Below are 16,221 nucleotides of genomic sequence, written 5' to 3'. Positions count from 1 at the left end.
AAGCATCACTCTTTGTCAACAAACTTATCACGAACCAGGAAGTAGCATCATAGCTTCCAAAAGTAATCAAGTTGATGAGTTCCTTGTTCGGTGTATGACGAGGAATCCCGGCATGGTAGAATATTATACGTGACTGGTTTACTAACTGCATGCCATAAACGTCGTATAACTACACTACAATACAGTAGAGCCCTAACTAAACTTTAAAACATATCATCGCTAAAAGAGTTTTATGGACTTCGTTGATTTGCTTGCGGGGACACTGTACTGTAGCACTAGGCCTATTTTACGGTAAAACTTTTAATAAGACAACCATTGTAACTAGTCTATTTTGGCTCTAAGAATTATCCCGCAATGGAACAACAAGTTTTGGAGGATGTCAAAAAGTTACTGAAGGGTAAGTTACCACATTCCTGACATTAATAACAATAGCCCATTGTGCAGTTTTATCTTTACATAGCCTATAGCCTAGGCTGAGCTTAATTTAGGCTAGCTTAGTAATATTAATGCCTACACTATAGGTAAGTTGGCCTCGGTCTAAGTTAGGCAAGTATTGTTGAACTTTGGGTGAAGGTTTTACTTTTGCTAGTTGCCTAACAACATGAACCATAATTCCTACAAAATATATTTTGAATGGCGCCCAGACGGTAAAGTTTGCGCAGGGAACTCAAAAGGAAGCAGTGGATATGCAAAGGAAGAAAACCAAGTTTCAGCAAAAATTTATTGCAGAAATTTGCAAATTGAATACTTTTCACATAGTATACTGCATATGACCATCATCATCATAATGTAGTCGGTGCATCAATTCTGGGGATACGCACTTCAAGACCAATTGAAAACGCATAAAACGTGTTTCACGTGCAAAGCGTTTACCTGAGGATGGAAGGTTACTAGTACTGATTAACCTGTCCTTCTACAAGTATTTCACTTGGAATATTAATATTAGTGGAATGACTATTGTGTATAGTTTGTAGAGGAAAAATTGTATAATGATCTTTGTATGAATTTTTTTGATCTGTAAGATATCGACCACTTCTTCACGGTGACATTGAAGAAAGAAAAGTTGAAGAAGGATGCTGCGTCAGAAAAAGACCGTCTTTACAGCCAAGTAAAGGAAACTCTGTCAAAACTTGTCGGGGAGGAGCCTCAAGGTGAGATAACTAAATTGCATGAGCATTTATTAATTATTTTCAATATCATTTGATCAAGGTATGTACCTAATAAGTAAAATAGTACTTTGTAAATTAGTTATAGTATGGACACATAATGTGTTTACACAATTTGACACTTTTCAAAAATGATTGACTATATTACCAAATGGCAAATAGTTTGGGAAAGTCATTTGTCCATCCTCTCAACTTTTTACAGTATTTTTACCTGATAAACATGAATTTCATAAAAAAGGACTAAGTTATTTATAAAAATAAAAAATGTAAAAGTTTAATAAAAAAAATATTAAAAAAAGTTCATAAAAAAGGACTAAGTTTTTTTATGAACCAAACTCAAGTCAATTCATGAACATAAAGGATTTCATAATTTTCCTGCAAATCTAGGTAGCAAGAAACTAAACATTGATGCAATCACCCTTGCATACCTGTAGCCGTTGGAGACCATCTGATTGTATCGAGAGAAATTAGTTATATGCCAAGATAATGGTGGGAATAATGTCAGGGTCGAACAGAGATTTAGAAAAAGTCAGAACGGGAGGGGGAGGGGGGGAGGGAGAGGCAGAAGGGGAGAGGAGAGACATCAACTGTCGATCGCACATAAAGTGGATAATTGTTAAGGTAAGTGTCAATATGTTGAAGTAGTAAAATTTTTCTCTTGCACACTTAACCCTGTTTTCCCAATCTTCCTTTCTTATTTGATAGAAGAATATGATGACGCAAGCTCCTACATGCATGATCGTCCGGAGGAAGAGGACAGTGGCATGTTGTATGATGAAACTTCAGTAGAATTACCCCCTAAACCACTTCCATCCCTAGACAATCTCAGTCACACAGGGAGTCAAAAGTCGTCAGAGAACGACGAAGATAACGATGAGGATAAGGGTGATGTCAATTACGGTAAGAGTACATCGATGTACAGTATATGCATTGCTCACATAAGAGTTCACTGAGCTGCAATTATTACATAAATTTTGTTAATATTCTGTGTAAGAGTGTATATGATTCCTCAGCAATATATTATCATGTATTATTATGAGGACATAAGGAAGGAGTGGCCAATCCAGTGAGGTCATATGGAAGGAGTGGCCAATCCAGGGCCCTTGTAATGCAATCACCCAGTTGGGACAATTTTCTTCTATACTGTAGTGTCATGTCCCGCTTCAGAGCACTCGTATTGTCAGTACGAGCAGTATGAATATCATGTTTCTATCAGATCAAGGTTAGGAACTGTTTGTACTGACAATACCAGTGCTTTGAGAGCATGATATTGGAGTACAGTTTAGAGAGGTATTTAGCATTAGGAAATTGTCCCAACTGGCTGATGCAATTTTTGTGGATATGGATATTCATGAGTTTTATTTTGCATACTTTGCATATTCTGAAATCTGATCTATAAGCACCATGTAGTCAGAATCCAGGGATTACACCCCATATTTAATTCAATACAACCCAGCAAGCAAAAGATAACTGATTTCAAGATTTTGTAGATTATATTCCAGTCATTTTTTCCATTGTGCATTTTACCTAAGTTTATAACTTGTAGACTAAGTAGCTCAGTTGACAGAGCAATCTCTTTTAACATTTCTGAAGTCATTGCTTAAATAATTGGAAGCTATTCTAGCTGAAGTTCATCGCTCTGTCTTCGATTTGTTGATGATTTCCAAACTGTTTTGTATTCCTGAGCTGTATAAAAATAGAACAAAGTAAGGCAGGACATGTTAAAGCTGTCATAGGGTTTCCATGACCAGACTACCTACTGTGAGTGGCAATTAACTACTTGCAGTGTTGTCTTTAAAATAATGTTATCATATCGTCAGACGTACAGTGAGTTGTGGGATAATATGTCTTGCCTTCTCACAGTAACAGATGTATGGTGTTGAGTTGTGGGAATATCCCTTCTGCTTTTTCTGGCTTTCCTGTTACCTGCTTCCTGCTTCCTTTTAGAGGTACAGGGCAAAGTTTGCTCTCTAACATCTGCAGGCCATTAGTACTGTGTGGAAACATGCAGTATGACTATTTGCAGCTTGTATAGTACAGTACTGCTTTTCAGGGTTGCAATGTAAAGTCTGTGTAAGATTTCCTCGCAAGTTACCGAGTGTTATTTCTAGACCATAGACACACAGTCAATATGAACAGTGCTAAAGTGACCCAAAATTTCAAGGTACTTTAGAAAACCTGCATTTCTGCCGATTTCTCCCATTTCAGAGTGGACTGTTTGAAGTTTTCATTAACAAATTTGAGTCATATCACATCATGCCATTTACAGTAAGCTCTGGTTAACAAATTATTAATTTCATTCAATATATAGCCATATATTTTAAAGAGGGGGGGGGGATTGGGTAGAGAGAGGGATAGAAGAAGGGGGAGGGAGGTGGATGGGAGAATGGGTTCATATCAACTGAATTTAGTATCATAAGACAGTTGTGTTAATTAAGCAAGATCATGCTTCCATAAGCACTTTATTTCTCAACCATCCTACAGTATCTTGATCTCCCTCACCAAAATGTGCCCTTTGCTATAGACAAATTACCCTTCTATCTCCCATCTGACTCTCGTTGGACTTTCTTAGTTTCTTTATGGTTGGTATTTTTCAAAGAAACCTTGACCTCATCCATCATGCAGATCGAGTTTGTAGCTGTTTTGTTACAATTTTCATGTTGTTGATTGCCAGGTCTGCCAGAGTAGCATTCTCTGTGGCCCTAAAGGCAAATTGTAATGTATAGCAGGCACGTGATCCCCAAAATAGAAAGTTCACAGAGACTCCCATGACCAGATTGACCTTGGGGGTCGTTGTTAGGGTTTTGAGTCATCTGCCTGTCGGATAATTTGGCATCCATTTGAGGATTACAAAACATTTTTTTTCTCATTCAGTAGAATACTGTAGTTTATGTTCTATTCTGGTGACAGTGGTCTGTTTCCAAAACACTATATATGTTAAAATGTAACTTTTTTATTTGATAATTTGTGCAATATTCATATAAAACTGTAGAATGTTTATACTCCCACAAAAATGTCTCTCTTTTGCAGAAGGAGCAAAAATGCGACCCAAGTCTGTTTCTGAACTAACACAGTCTATAAAGGAAGGTTTCTTAGACAAGAAGCGTAAAGGTAGGGATTCACAATTCTCTGTACGCATTTCTAAGGGTGCACACACTCATTAAGTTGCCTGTGTCAGTGTGTTGGTTGAGTCAATGACAGAGAATTTTACATCTACAGAAGTTCATTATGCATTAAAAGACTTTTCTGTGGCTAAACAAAAAGTGGTGACACTGGCATCATAGGTCAGATAATGGATTTTTATTCAATAATGATAATTTTTGGTATTTATTTGGACCCTACTAAATAAAAACATGTTGGAGGTTGAAGCCCCTTCTGAGAAACCAGTAGAAACGTTTAGATATTTTAGAATAAAAGTCCAGTTTAGATTTTGGGAAGAAAAAAAACTCAACTGGTTACTGCAAAGTATTGCTGTTCTAGTATCAAATGATGGAGTAGGGTCAACTTACTATGGAACAAAGGAAGCAGCTGGTGGTTTTTAATTGTCGCCCTCTGTTCATGATAGCTTAGGTTTATGTAATGAAGCTAGCAGTCAGCAGTATTTTCCTAATGGCCCCTATATTAAGTGATATGGGGCCTGCAGTGCTTGAGATTGGCTGGCTTACACACACATTTCTATTCCCTATGGATATGCAATATCCTTACCTCTCTAGTAAGTGTCACAATGAGGGTGCATTTGTGAGGGTGCATCTTTGTGGAAGAGTTATGGTAGTTGACTATGTATGCTAAAAATTAATAACTTGATGAGCACTACCTTTCACTTCTATAAAAGTGTAAGGATATTATCATCATAATATGTTAGGCACTGAGAAGGCTGCAGCATCAATGCAGCCAGGCTGTGTTATAAATTCAGTTGTGCTCTGCAGTTTCACATATGTAGTAAAATAATGTCTATTTTCCAGTGGAAAAACTTCCAGTGGCACTAGAATCAATGAAACCTAGCCATCTGGAGGGAGATCATTGGTTGGAGCCCTAGTCGGTTAAAATATGGTCGTTCTTTTAACTTTATTTGAAGCAGATGAAACAAATCTTATGTTTGATCATGATCGTCCAGCTCATTGTTAGAATATTCAAAACGAATTAAAACTATACATTGGATAGGCACCTACAGTAGTGTAAATCAGTAATGTAAAATTGTAAATGATAAGCTATGTGGCATATCCTAAAAGCACTGGCGGCTGTTGGCATTGTAAAATAATAGACTGCTTACCAGGCTGTTTGGCCTTGCTGCTGGGGATTGTGCACCTGCTGCAGCTTAACGACCCTTAACGATCCTTCGTACATAAATTGGTCTCGTTTCCCTCCGTCTAGAGGGTCAATTTGGTTTCAGCGCTTGGCAGACTCGGTACTGTATCATCAAGGACAACATCATGTACTACTTCAAGAGCAAGACGGATTCCAAACAGTGCAACGAGATCGACTTGTCGGGGTACGAGGCGGTCTCTGCTCCGGACATGGAGAAGAAACATAAGCGGCGACAATTCCTGATTGTAGTCTCACAGCCAGGATTCAGGTCGTTCCAGGTAAGAACGTGATCATTGGGGAATATTTTCATTTGGAGGATAGGGTAGAAGAACAGGTGGGCAGCGGGTGGGTGGAGGGTGGTGTTGGAAACATTTTTTCCCATGGATGACTTCCTTCTTAGACATGTATAAGATTTTATTTCCTTCAGGAAAAAGGGCTAGCAGTTTTAAGAAGAGTGTCCTATTATAAGACCCCTCCCAGACTTCCATCCCGCATACAGTGGATCCATTATGAAGACATCACCTCATGCACTTCAAACCCCTGTCAAATGTTGGGCAGCTTTAGTCGTACCAAACAGCGGAACTAGATGGCATTTGCATTAAAGCTCTGGTTTAAAGAACTCCACAAAATATACAACTTTAAAAAAAACAAGTCGAGAGATAATCATTTCTTAAACCTACTCAAAAAGCTGTTGTAGTTGGGTGAAAAGCCTTGTGTGAAGTCAAATATTCTGTATAAAAATTACATTAAATCCTGAACCAAAACTATATGAAAAACATCCTCTTTACACTCATACACTCATTAAGTTAAAGCAACAAGAGAATTGTATTAATTGTTGTGTTTAGTCTGCAGATGAAATACAAGTTTTTACAATATATAAACAATAAATAATATGCCAATATATTAATTGTTAGTTTGTCACAATAAAAATGACTGCTAGAAAATCACTAAACCATCAACAATTTTTGGCCTGTAGCATTTAAATGGACTTTCTGAATGTCAATTTTCCCATGATCCTTAATATTTTCCAATAAAGATGGAGGGTGAATGAAGGGGAGGGGGGGGGTTCTGGAGGAGGGAGTGGGTTCTGGAGGAGAGATGGGGGAGAGGGGTCTGGAGGAGGCATGTGGCCTCTACTAAGGATGGTACCATGGCTGTAGAAGATATGAAAACGTTTCTATTTTTTCATTCTTGTTAGACCATTTTGGAGATTTTGTGCCATCTTCCTAGCATATTTTGGCCCATATCTTTTTTTCAGTAGTATTCCTATGAAGCACCCGTATATTAATTTAAGTTAAACAAACTAATGCATAAATTGGATTTTTTTTCTCTTTCAATAGTTCATTGCCCAATCAGACGAAGAAATGAATTCCTGGATAGAGGCAGTCAATATAGCCAGTAAACTCTCACCGAAACTTCCTGAACCAGGTAAGAAAAAGTTATAAACAATCTTCCCCAAAGTTGTCGTCAGCTTTCCATCCATTAGCCTCCTTGTCGTATATACTGTTCCATCATTGAACTATTAAATCAACCCATATCTATATCTTGTTCTGTGCGGTGACTTTTGAGCAATACTCTACAAGTTTTGTCGTCTAAACAGGGTATTCAAAATTACATCACAAATGTGAACCATCTCCAGAATTTTAAGTTTAGATTTTTTGTTGCCAAAGCTACATGTTTTCATTTTTTCACTTTTTAAAGTGTGTTTTCATTTTTTCCCCTCACTTTTTGTTGTTGTTGATGTTGTATCTTTGGACTCATTGACATGAAGTTACCAATGGCCCCCCCTAGGCTTTCCCCACCCTCAACTCTGTGTGGTGTTTTGCATCATTGAGATGAAGTTACCAAAGGCCCCCCCAAGCTTTCCCCACCCTCAACTGTGTAGTGTTTTGCAGCTGGTTGGAAAACCATCAGTTTTATAATCGATACTTTTGATATTGTATGTCCGTTGGCATGATTCTCAATGCTGAGTGAAATCCTACACATACAGCACAATGTATACCCCATTGAATGTAAAACTGATTATACTGATACAAGGATACTGATTACAAGGATACTGATACTGATTACAAGGAGTGTTAGCTCAGTGTTAAAAGCCGGTGCCTTTCAATCATAAGGTCCAGAGTTCGAGTCACTCCAAGATTAATGTATGTCGTCCAGTTACAGAGTTGTTGACAATTCATAATCATGGATACTAAATATGAATCTAAGAGACTGACTTTGGTCAGCTTGCAGCTTTGATAAGTCAATGATGGCTTCAGCGCCAGTTCCTGCTTGCAGGAGGATCTAAAAAAATACTTTATAGCAAGACCTTATTCCGCTCTCCAACAAATTCCTAGACATTGACCTTTTGACCTCTTGCATTTTTCTCGAAGCTCTCACCAGCGGAGGGGACAGTACGTCAGTGGGAGGGGAAGAGGATGACTTTGGTGACGAGTACGAAGACCTGGACGAATACCAGCTGACCAAACTGGGACAGGGTAAGAAACCAGACAATGCACCCACCACTCAGACCATTGTGGAAGAAGCGGACGACTTTGACGACGAATACGAAGACCTGAGTGAATATCAAAAGTTTAAGGCAACTCAGGCGAAGCCGGCCGCGCCGGCCCTGCCTCCGAAAGAAGTGCCTTCCTTCGACCCCGATCAGGGAGGCGACGACTTTGGCGATGAGTACGAAGATCTCGACGATTACCAGAAATTTAAGATGGCAGGAGGTAAGAAAGAACCCGAGGTGACTTCGTCAGACTTTGGGGAGACTTATGACGATGTGAGCATCGTCCCACCGCCTCCACCGCCCGATAACCACATCAGTGTCAGGGACACCCCTCTCCCACCACCCCCTATAGAAGTACTCAAGAGGGACCTACCTCAACCCCCTTCCAAGGAGCTGCCTCCCACCCCGCCGGAGGAAACAAACGGTTCTACTGCCAACGAACCGTGGGATAAGGATTTTAAAAATATCTACATGAGTAAGTGGGACTGTAGACCCGACGAGGAGAATGAGCTAGAATTGAAGAGAGGAGATTTGATCCACATCTTGAGCCAGGATTACGGTGGTTGGTGGATTGGCGAAAAGGATTATAGGGTGGGACTGGTACCGAAAGATTTCTTAATGAAGGCGTACGTTCTGGCTTAAAATAGTCTTTTGTTTTTGATTTCTTGACAATACTCAAGGTGGCCTTTGCAATGGTTAAGCGGCAGGGTGGCTACTTTGCATTAAATGTCTGTTCATCTTCTGCTAAAATGCACCACCAAGGTGTGGTGCATTTTCTCAAGGACTTTCACATTTTTGAAATGGGATCATTATACAGCTGAGGTCAAGTTTATTTCTGCTACCATATGTCATGTAAAGTGAAATCTGTCCAATTTATCCTTAAGATTAATGGTTTTATCAAAGGACCAAAAAAACAAAACATTGTTGTTTTTTTGTGTTTTAGAAATGGATATCAACAGATTGCATGTTAGTATACATATCTTGTCTTGCATTACTCATGGCAAGTAAGCGTTACTTTTTGTATAATTTTCAAAGTACGTTTAATTTTTATGTAGAGATAGAGGTCATTTAAAGCTCTCAGCTATTGGTTGCCTTTCTCAGAATTAGAAATATGCCTACTTTGGTTTATTTAAAGTAATAAATCATCAGTTTTGACACAGTTTTGTCACAGTAATTTTTCAAAAATTGTCGCTTTATTTTTAATTTTAAGTAAGATTGGACATTACTTTCACATTCAAAGTATTTTACTTTGCTGAGACATGGAGTTCAACACTTATTTTGTTCAACACTTATTTTGATGGTCCAAATTTCCGAGGATTTGTATATTTGGAAACTTTCTTTCGGCCATGCATGATAAAATATGGACTGGCAGAATTCTTTTTGTACTGTAATACACGATATATATAGAGTAAGCAATTATCTATTTAGAAATGTAATCAGCTTTTGTGTTCGTTAGTAAACTTATGACATTTAGGTATTGAGATTTCATTTTTTATGATTTGAACAAATAATTTGTAGTACTCACTTATCAGAGTTGGACTTGATAATTACTAAACAGCGATCAGTGTTGCCCTCAAAATGCAGCTTTTTTCCTTTTTGTGACAATTTCAAGTTTGCAGTAATTTCGCAGAGCCTACCTATGTTAATACAAATATTTGTGTTTTTATTGTAGCTGATTGAGGGGCAACACTGATTGATTTTTATTAAATAAAACTAAAATGGAAAACAATTATTATACTCTATATTCACTTTTAGTAAATTTTTTAACTGAATAAAACTAAAGTAGAAAAAGTCATCATACTCTATATTCACTAATAATTGATAAAATTATATATATTTGGCCATAAATTACTTTTGCTGCCATATTTGCCAAAAGAAAAGTTAAATTTTGTATATTATTTTTTCAAACTTTTTTAAATTGTTTTAAAGATTTGGCTATTGTTTAAAGATATGTAATCAGCTGTCATAGTTTTCAAGTTTGGTCTCTTTTCTGTTAAACCATCAGTTTTAAAATCCTCAACAGTAGCTATACCATATTTGTGCAGAGGCAGCCACCCTAGTTATGAAATGGTATTAATGTGATGGGATGTTGGGGGTTTCAGTGGTTTTACTGTAAAATAACATACAGTAAATCCAGTCTTTACATCCAGCAAAAACTTCAGCAAACTCCAACAAAAACTCACTTCCTGTCATATTGAGATTTTCATTTTTATGCCTCAAAATGATGACATAGGGATGTGGGTTGATGGTATTTAAGTTGGGTTCTTTTTCAAAGAATGTAACATAAATACGATCTTCAGAACTGTCAAAACTTTCACTTAGGGTGAGATTTTTGTTGCATGCCACCCCTAAATTCATTACCTCAAAGCTTTTAAAGAGACTTCAATTAGACAAGAAATATTAAAAGCCTTTTCGTAACATGACAAGCAAAATAAAAGCGTTGTCTAAAGGTGCTAAAACTCATTACGTTGTTCATCTCATGGAAATTGTTTCTACCTGTGCAAGTTGATACAACTGCCTCTTTCTTTCTCCTTCATATAGTGTTTTAGAGAGAAAAAAAACATTGGTTTGAGAAAGGGGAATGCATGGACCAAGTAAGATTAACATTTACATTTCTTCCTGGCATTCCACAAATGTATATTCTGATTGCCATTGTTACAGATCACGTTCGAAATGTTAACATTCTATTTTTAATAATGAAGTTTATCGTAATGAAAATATATACACAGACTCACAGAACCATTGTCCTTTCCTCGCCTGTTTTGTACATGATGTGAACGTTTTGAAGCAAGATTTTAAAACAGGCAAATGTGTTACAGAAGGGAGAGAAGGAGTGTGGGTAAGGGTTAGTATGCAGTTATCCTACTTAAGAGAATGTATAAAATCATGTCCTCTTTTAAGTTAAGTTTCTCCCTTCTCAACTTAATTATGTTGTTTTTCATAACATAGCATCATTCAAGTGATTCTGGTTAATTCCTGATACAGATGTCGAATGGGGTGCCTTTGCCTACCACAGTATTTGAGAAGTGGTCAGATGCTGGGGTATACACTTGTCCGTCGGATAAGGACGTTAAATGGCGGTCCCGGGACCAGGAATGGGAGTGAATTCACACCACTTCAATGTTATCCTCTGAACACTTATCGAAAAGACATGGCTTGAAATAAGCCAGTGTTGGTTGATCCACGATCTAACAAAGATAGGGTCTCAAATAAGCTACTGTAAGACTTCCTAATCCTTGGGTCTCTAATTAAACTAAAAGTCTCAGATGAAGACTGGCACCAACATTTTTTTTCTTTTGAGTAAATTTCGTACTATATATTCTGGACAAAGAAACATGATTAAAAGTTGAGAAATAAAAAACTTATATATAATCCCCCTAACTGTATTATGAAATATCACATTTTCAATGTAAATAATTGTATATGACACACACAGATAAAAGTGACAGTATATAATATGTATTTAATCGGTTTGTATTATACACAGCAAAGTTTAATACAAGGTTCAATATGTACACAAACTTAACAAAACTTGAATAATCTCTTCTCATGACCAAATGTTATGAGATTATAAAATAATCAACACCAAGTATAACAAATTTGTTTCTCTTTGCAAGCAAATCAGTTTGACCAACATTAATAAACATCAGTTAACCAATGGATAGAGAATATTATGATCAAGCAGGTAAGTGATTTTCAATGCTCTTGCTTCCCAATTTAACAATAACACACATCAGAAAACTGGAAGACTTGCAAAAAATGTGTAAATAAAGTCCTCTAAGCTATTACTTTTCAAGACGTTACCTTTATTTGAAATATAAACGTCCTCCACCACAAAAAAAACTCATGATCATAAAAATAAAATATTACTTAAAAATATCCCCAAAGTATGTTCAGATTATAAAACAAACCTGAAAGGCTACTCTGACTCCATGAAACTTTCATAGAAGACGCATAAGCCTAGTCTAATTTGCATATAAGACTTGGGGCTGGAGTCCATCGCCATCCCCTGAAGGATCCCCTCTTTTGGGTCGAACAGGATTACCCCTTATTGTATCATTATTCATTTATTCTTAGCAGTTATTTTAATCACTTTCTAGCAGCATCTTATTCAGATGGGAAGATCAAAAAAGTCTAGGAACAGATTCACACTGGGACACCCTGCTAACAAATCAAAATACCATTCATAGCGTATTCATTTTATTTGATCTATATATAATAAATATCAATATTTGATTTATTTATAATTTCCCGTAAAGGAGTTATACAAGCCCTTGTCCTGATAACATAACTTGTGACATCTACATTCCATTGAGAATGTTAATGTGTGCAAGGAGTTGGACATTGACATAAAATAGTCACTTTGATTAGCAATTATTCTCTTGGCTAATCTTCCCACAAATCTCCGTAATTGGAAGAATCCGCCTCATGCAAGCAACACAGCTCCAAACACATTGGTTTTCTACACATTAGCGATCGAAATCAATGTAATAAATAGCTCCATGTTCAAAACACATCTATATTTGTGTAGGAAAAAGTTCATGTGACCTCTGGATGTATTGATGTAGAGAGTTGATTATGACAGTGCTTCACAGTAACTGGCTATTTTAAGACTTTCCGGCACCCATTATTAACTAGCCTATAAATGACCAGTCTTTGGGTGTGATTCAAAGACTACTCTTTAGACAACAAATATCAAAAACATTTCTCAATTTAGAATGTTTTAACTGGCTTTTGATGTTTATAGTATCACATCATACCAATCAAATAAATGGAATAATGCTGACATCTACCAATGTAAATATTTCCATATGACTCTTAACTTTTGTTCGGGCCACGAGGACAGGTTAATAGCCCGGCTGGCCATTAATTCATTTTGGCTGACCAGGGATACGTTTAACTTCCTTCTACCGAGATATTTGGAGAGCTGCTGGTTTCCTTTCTACTGTATAAGGTATCAGTTTGATATTCTTCATGTATCCCCAGTCATAATGGCCAGGAACTCTTCCTGACTAACTAGAATGGGGGAACAAAAGTAGGTAGGGAAAGCATTAGGCTTTCAAATTGACAGAGAACACATCAATTGTTGAAATTCTATCCAAAAGGTAATTTTATAAGTTTACTAGATATATTTTTCAATTGTTTCAGTAGTATTACTCATAGTTAATGCAAGCACACACAACGAGTGTGAATATACAAAGGATAATATACAAAAGATCATAAGAAACAAAATAATAGTATACAAATAATAATACAAATAAAATAATAAGAATATACAAAAGATAATATACAAAAGTTTCGTTGTAAACTACTGATGAATTTTCTACTCTTAAAGGAATCAAACTACTTTATTTGGAAAAAAATCTCCATTTGTTCCAACAAATCACCAGAAATTGGGAACATCGGGAGGTGCAGCATTTATGATTGTACAGTATCTTAAGATATGACTCTTTGCCATAAAGACCATCACAAATAAAGTACTTTAATTGTTAACCTTTCAAAATTAGCAAGCAATTTGCTATTAAAAATGCTGCACCAAAATGACATTTGGTGAAGTTACTACATAGCAGTAAGACTGAATTTTAACCAATGGGCCAGCCAGGCGGTAAACTAGCCCTGTTCCTTATACGATATGTTTCCACACTTTGTTATCTAATTCCTCTGAAATGTGATCAAAGGAAGCAATATGGAATACTTACTCTCGCCATCTCCATCGTGATCAAATTCATCAATCATGGCTCTGAGTTCATCGTCGTTCATGTTTTCACCGAGTTCTCTCGCCACTCTCCTTAAGTTCCTCAGACTTATTTTACCAGAGTCATCGTCATCAAACAAACGGAATGCTTTAGTGATCTCGACTTTCGGATCTCTCTCTAGCATCCAGTCAGTGACTGAGGAAGGGGGTAAGAGAAATGACACAGATTATGACTATAATATATATGAGTCTTAGCACCAGTAGTCTGCAAGCATTACAGACTAGTCCCACAAGCCAGTATAATCCATGAGGACTTACCCATGAATCTATGCTCACAATGTATTTAAGTAGCTTGGCCAATGGAATTGATATGAAAAATATCTATCTTTAATCTATCTTTTCCTGCAATCTTAAAACTGTAGATGAATATTGCAACATCTCTAAACATTCTGGGACAATTTTTTGTCCAACCCACTGTTGCGTTGCACCCCACAGTAAGCAGGCCTCCTTTTCTACTCTGTAGGTGTATTGGTTCGACCAAGGCATTGGTGGAATTTGCAACACTTATTCGGATGAACACTAAATCTTACTGAAAGTATATTGTACACATGTTTACAGTATATGGTTAACTCTTCTAGCCAAACCTTTACTAGTCTACACTGATCTGTACCTTCTCTATATTTCATTCCATGAATGTCTTTGTACTGTTTAGTTTACTAACCAGACTAGTTCACATCAAAACCCAAAAGTTAATTTGGAGTATAGTGTGGACTGAACTACTTTAATCAAAATCATTTACAAATCAGGTCCAAATTGGGAATAAACCTATAAATGTTGCCGTAAGAACTCACTGACTTCCTTGAAATCCTCGAATGTGATTTTGCCAGTTTCCTCTCTGTCGTAGTCTCTCATTACTTTCAACACATCAGCTTTCTTCACTTCAAACCCCAGAGCTCTCATGGCAACCTGTAATGAAACAAAAGGCAGTATTTAACTCATTGTCCTGCTCAGAACAGGTCCACATTTCCTTACCTCAACTCAGCTTTACAGTATATGCTTTGCTGTGTGAAGCCTATGAAACATTAGTTCTCACCAACAAGGGCTACTGTATGTACACTGCAATTAACCTGTTCTAGATACGTGTTGACCCATCAGAAAATCATTTATCTAGTATCACATAGCAAGATGCTAAGCATATGGGCAATTTGCATACATAAATACAAAAATGTTTAGTTGTTTTTGTACACCAGAGCCATACTATTTCATAAGAGACAAAACTCAAAGCCTTCAATACTGTTGCACAAAATGCAAATACATAAAAAAGCATAGCAAAATTTCTCAAGAAAGGATGTGTATGTCTGCTATGATAATTATACGAATAAGTATAATTCTTTGTGTATATTCTTTGTGTTCATTTGTTTCTGATATGGTAGAAGAATTGAGTAAACGTCAAAGCTATAATTACAATTTTCTTACCTTAAGTTCATGGTAGTCTATAGCACTATCTTTATCCGTATCAAACAAATCAAAGGCTTCCTTTATTTCTTGTTTCTGTTCTTCTGTTAATTCTCGCCTTTTCTTCCTCTTTACTTTCTCTGCACCGTACTCTGACCTGTGAAGCATTACAGAACAAATATCACTATGTACACCACTTACAGGGTTGAATACAACCCACTTTCATCCAGTAATGGCTGTCATTTCCATCATCCCATAGTGACATAAATTTTAGTCTTACACATGCAGTAAATGATTAGTATGTAGAGTGCGCAATTTTGGACTGTAGCCTAGGCCTAACATTACGCTTTGCTCTTTGTTCATGATGTATGCAATTTAGTCCTCACTCATGATATTTTTAATAGTGTGAGAATTGTTTTGATTTATTTGTAGTTCTTACATCAGGTATAGGCTTGTAGTTGAACATCACACTAAGAAATTAGTGTAGGCGGGGACCCTAGACATAGGTAGGTCCTCAGCAGTGTAATATGTGTATGCTAGGCCTGGGCTAGGTTTCACTGACTGTAGCCTAGCTACAGTACTTTTTAAGTTCAATTAACTTTTGCTGCTTTGACACCTGTATATTGCGAATCTCATAAACTGTTAACAATATTTGGAGTCCAAATTATGGAAAAATCGATACGTATGATAGGCTAAACAATAAGAACAACCGTAATGACTATACCTTAACGATAAACTCATGATTTAACGACTAAATCTCGAAGTTGGCGCTGAAACTTGAAAAACAAAATTCGCCAGATTTCCAATAGCTGACCATAAGCGGTATACATAATTGGCTAAATAAAAATATTTTTATCTGCTATATAGAGAGACAATATGTATGGAAGCCAAAATGGGACTTACGTTTGATAACAAACTTTGGTGTCAAATCTAGATATTCTGCTCTGCTCTGCTTGGATGATCGTTTCTAGTTTAAGAGTCGTGTTTGGAGCTGCAATTTGTAAAAATTCTTCATTTTTTTTCACTTCGATGGCAATGTTGACTGTCCTACAGTGTTTCCTTGTGTTCTTTTCGAAGTGATGAAAATACTGAGTGGTTTAACT

At 36.7% G+C, this 16,221-nt stretch overlaps 3 protein-coding genes across 3 annotated transcripts in view; 1 reads left to right on the top strand and 2 right to left on the bottom strand.

Moving 5' to 3' along the window:
• LOC139966916 (uncharacterized) overlaps window positions 1–16,221 on the bottom strand; it is a 151,081-nt gene that overhangs the window by 67,986 nt on the left and 66,874 nt on the right. The window lies entirely within an intron of this gene.
• LOC139966918 (src kinase-associated phosphoprotein 2-like) lies at window positions 30–10,707 on the top strand. Its single transcript, XM_071970399.1, has 7 exons — window positions 30–397; window positions 1,023–1,151; window positions 1,872–2,066; window positions 4,197–4,277; window positions 5,538–5,749; window positions 6,812–6,899; window positions 7,847–10,707. Exons 1-7 carry the CDS (start codon window positions 355–357, stop codon window positions 8,608–8,610), a joined length of 1,512 nt encoding a protein of 503 aa, XP_071826500.1. The 5' UTR covers window positions 30–354; the 3' UTR covers window positions 8,611–10,707.
• Window positions 9,226–15,971, bottom strand: LOC139966922 (centrin-3). Its single transcript, XM_071970409.1, has 5 exons — window positions 15,843–15,971; window positions 15,140–15,275; window positions 14,515–14,629; window positions 13,668–13,859; window positions 9,226–12,984 (listed from the first exon to the last, which is right to left on the bottom strand). Exons 1-5 carry the CDS (start codon window positions 15,857–15,859, stop codon window positions 12,941–12,943), a joined length of 504 nt encoding a protein of 167 aa, XP_071826510.1. The 5' UTR covers window positions 15,860–15,971; the 3' UTR covers window positions 9,226–12,940.

This window comes from Apostichopus japonicus, chromosome 4 (genome assembly GCF_037975245.1).
Source record: "Apostichopus japonicus isolate 1M-3 chromosome 4, ASM3797524v1, whole genome shotgun sequence".
NCBI lineage: Eukaryota > Metazoa > Echinodermata > Holothuroidea > Aspidochirotida > Stichopodidae > Apostichopus > Apostichopus japonicus.
The sequence above is the reverse complement of the archived record's forward strand: the minus strand, read 5'-3'. Positions and strand labels throughout refer to the sequence as shown.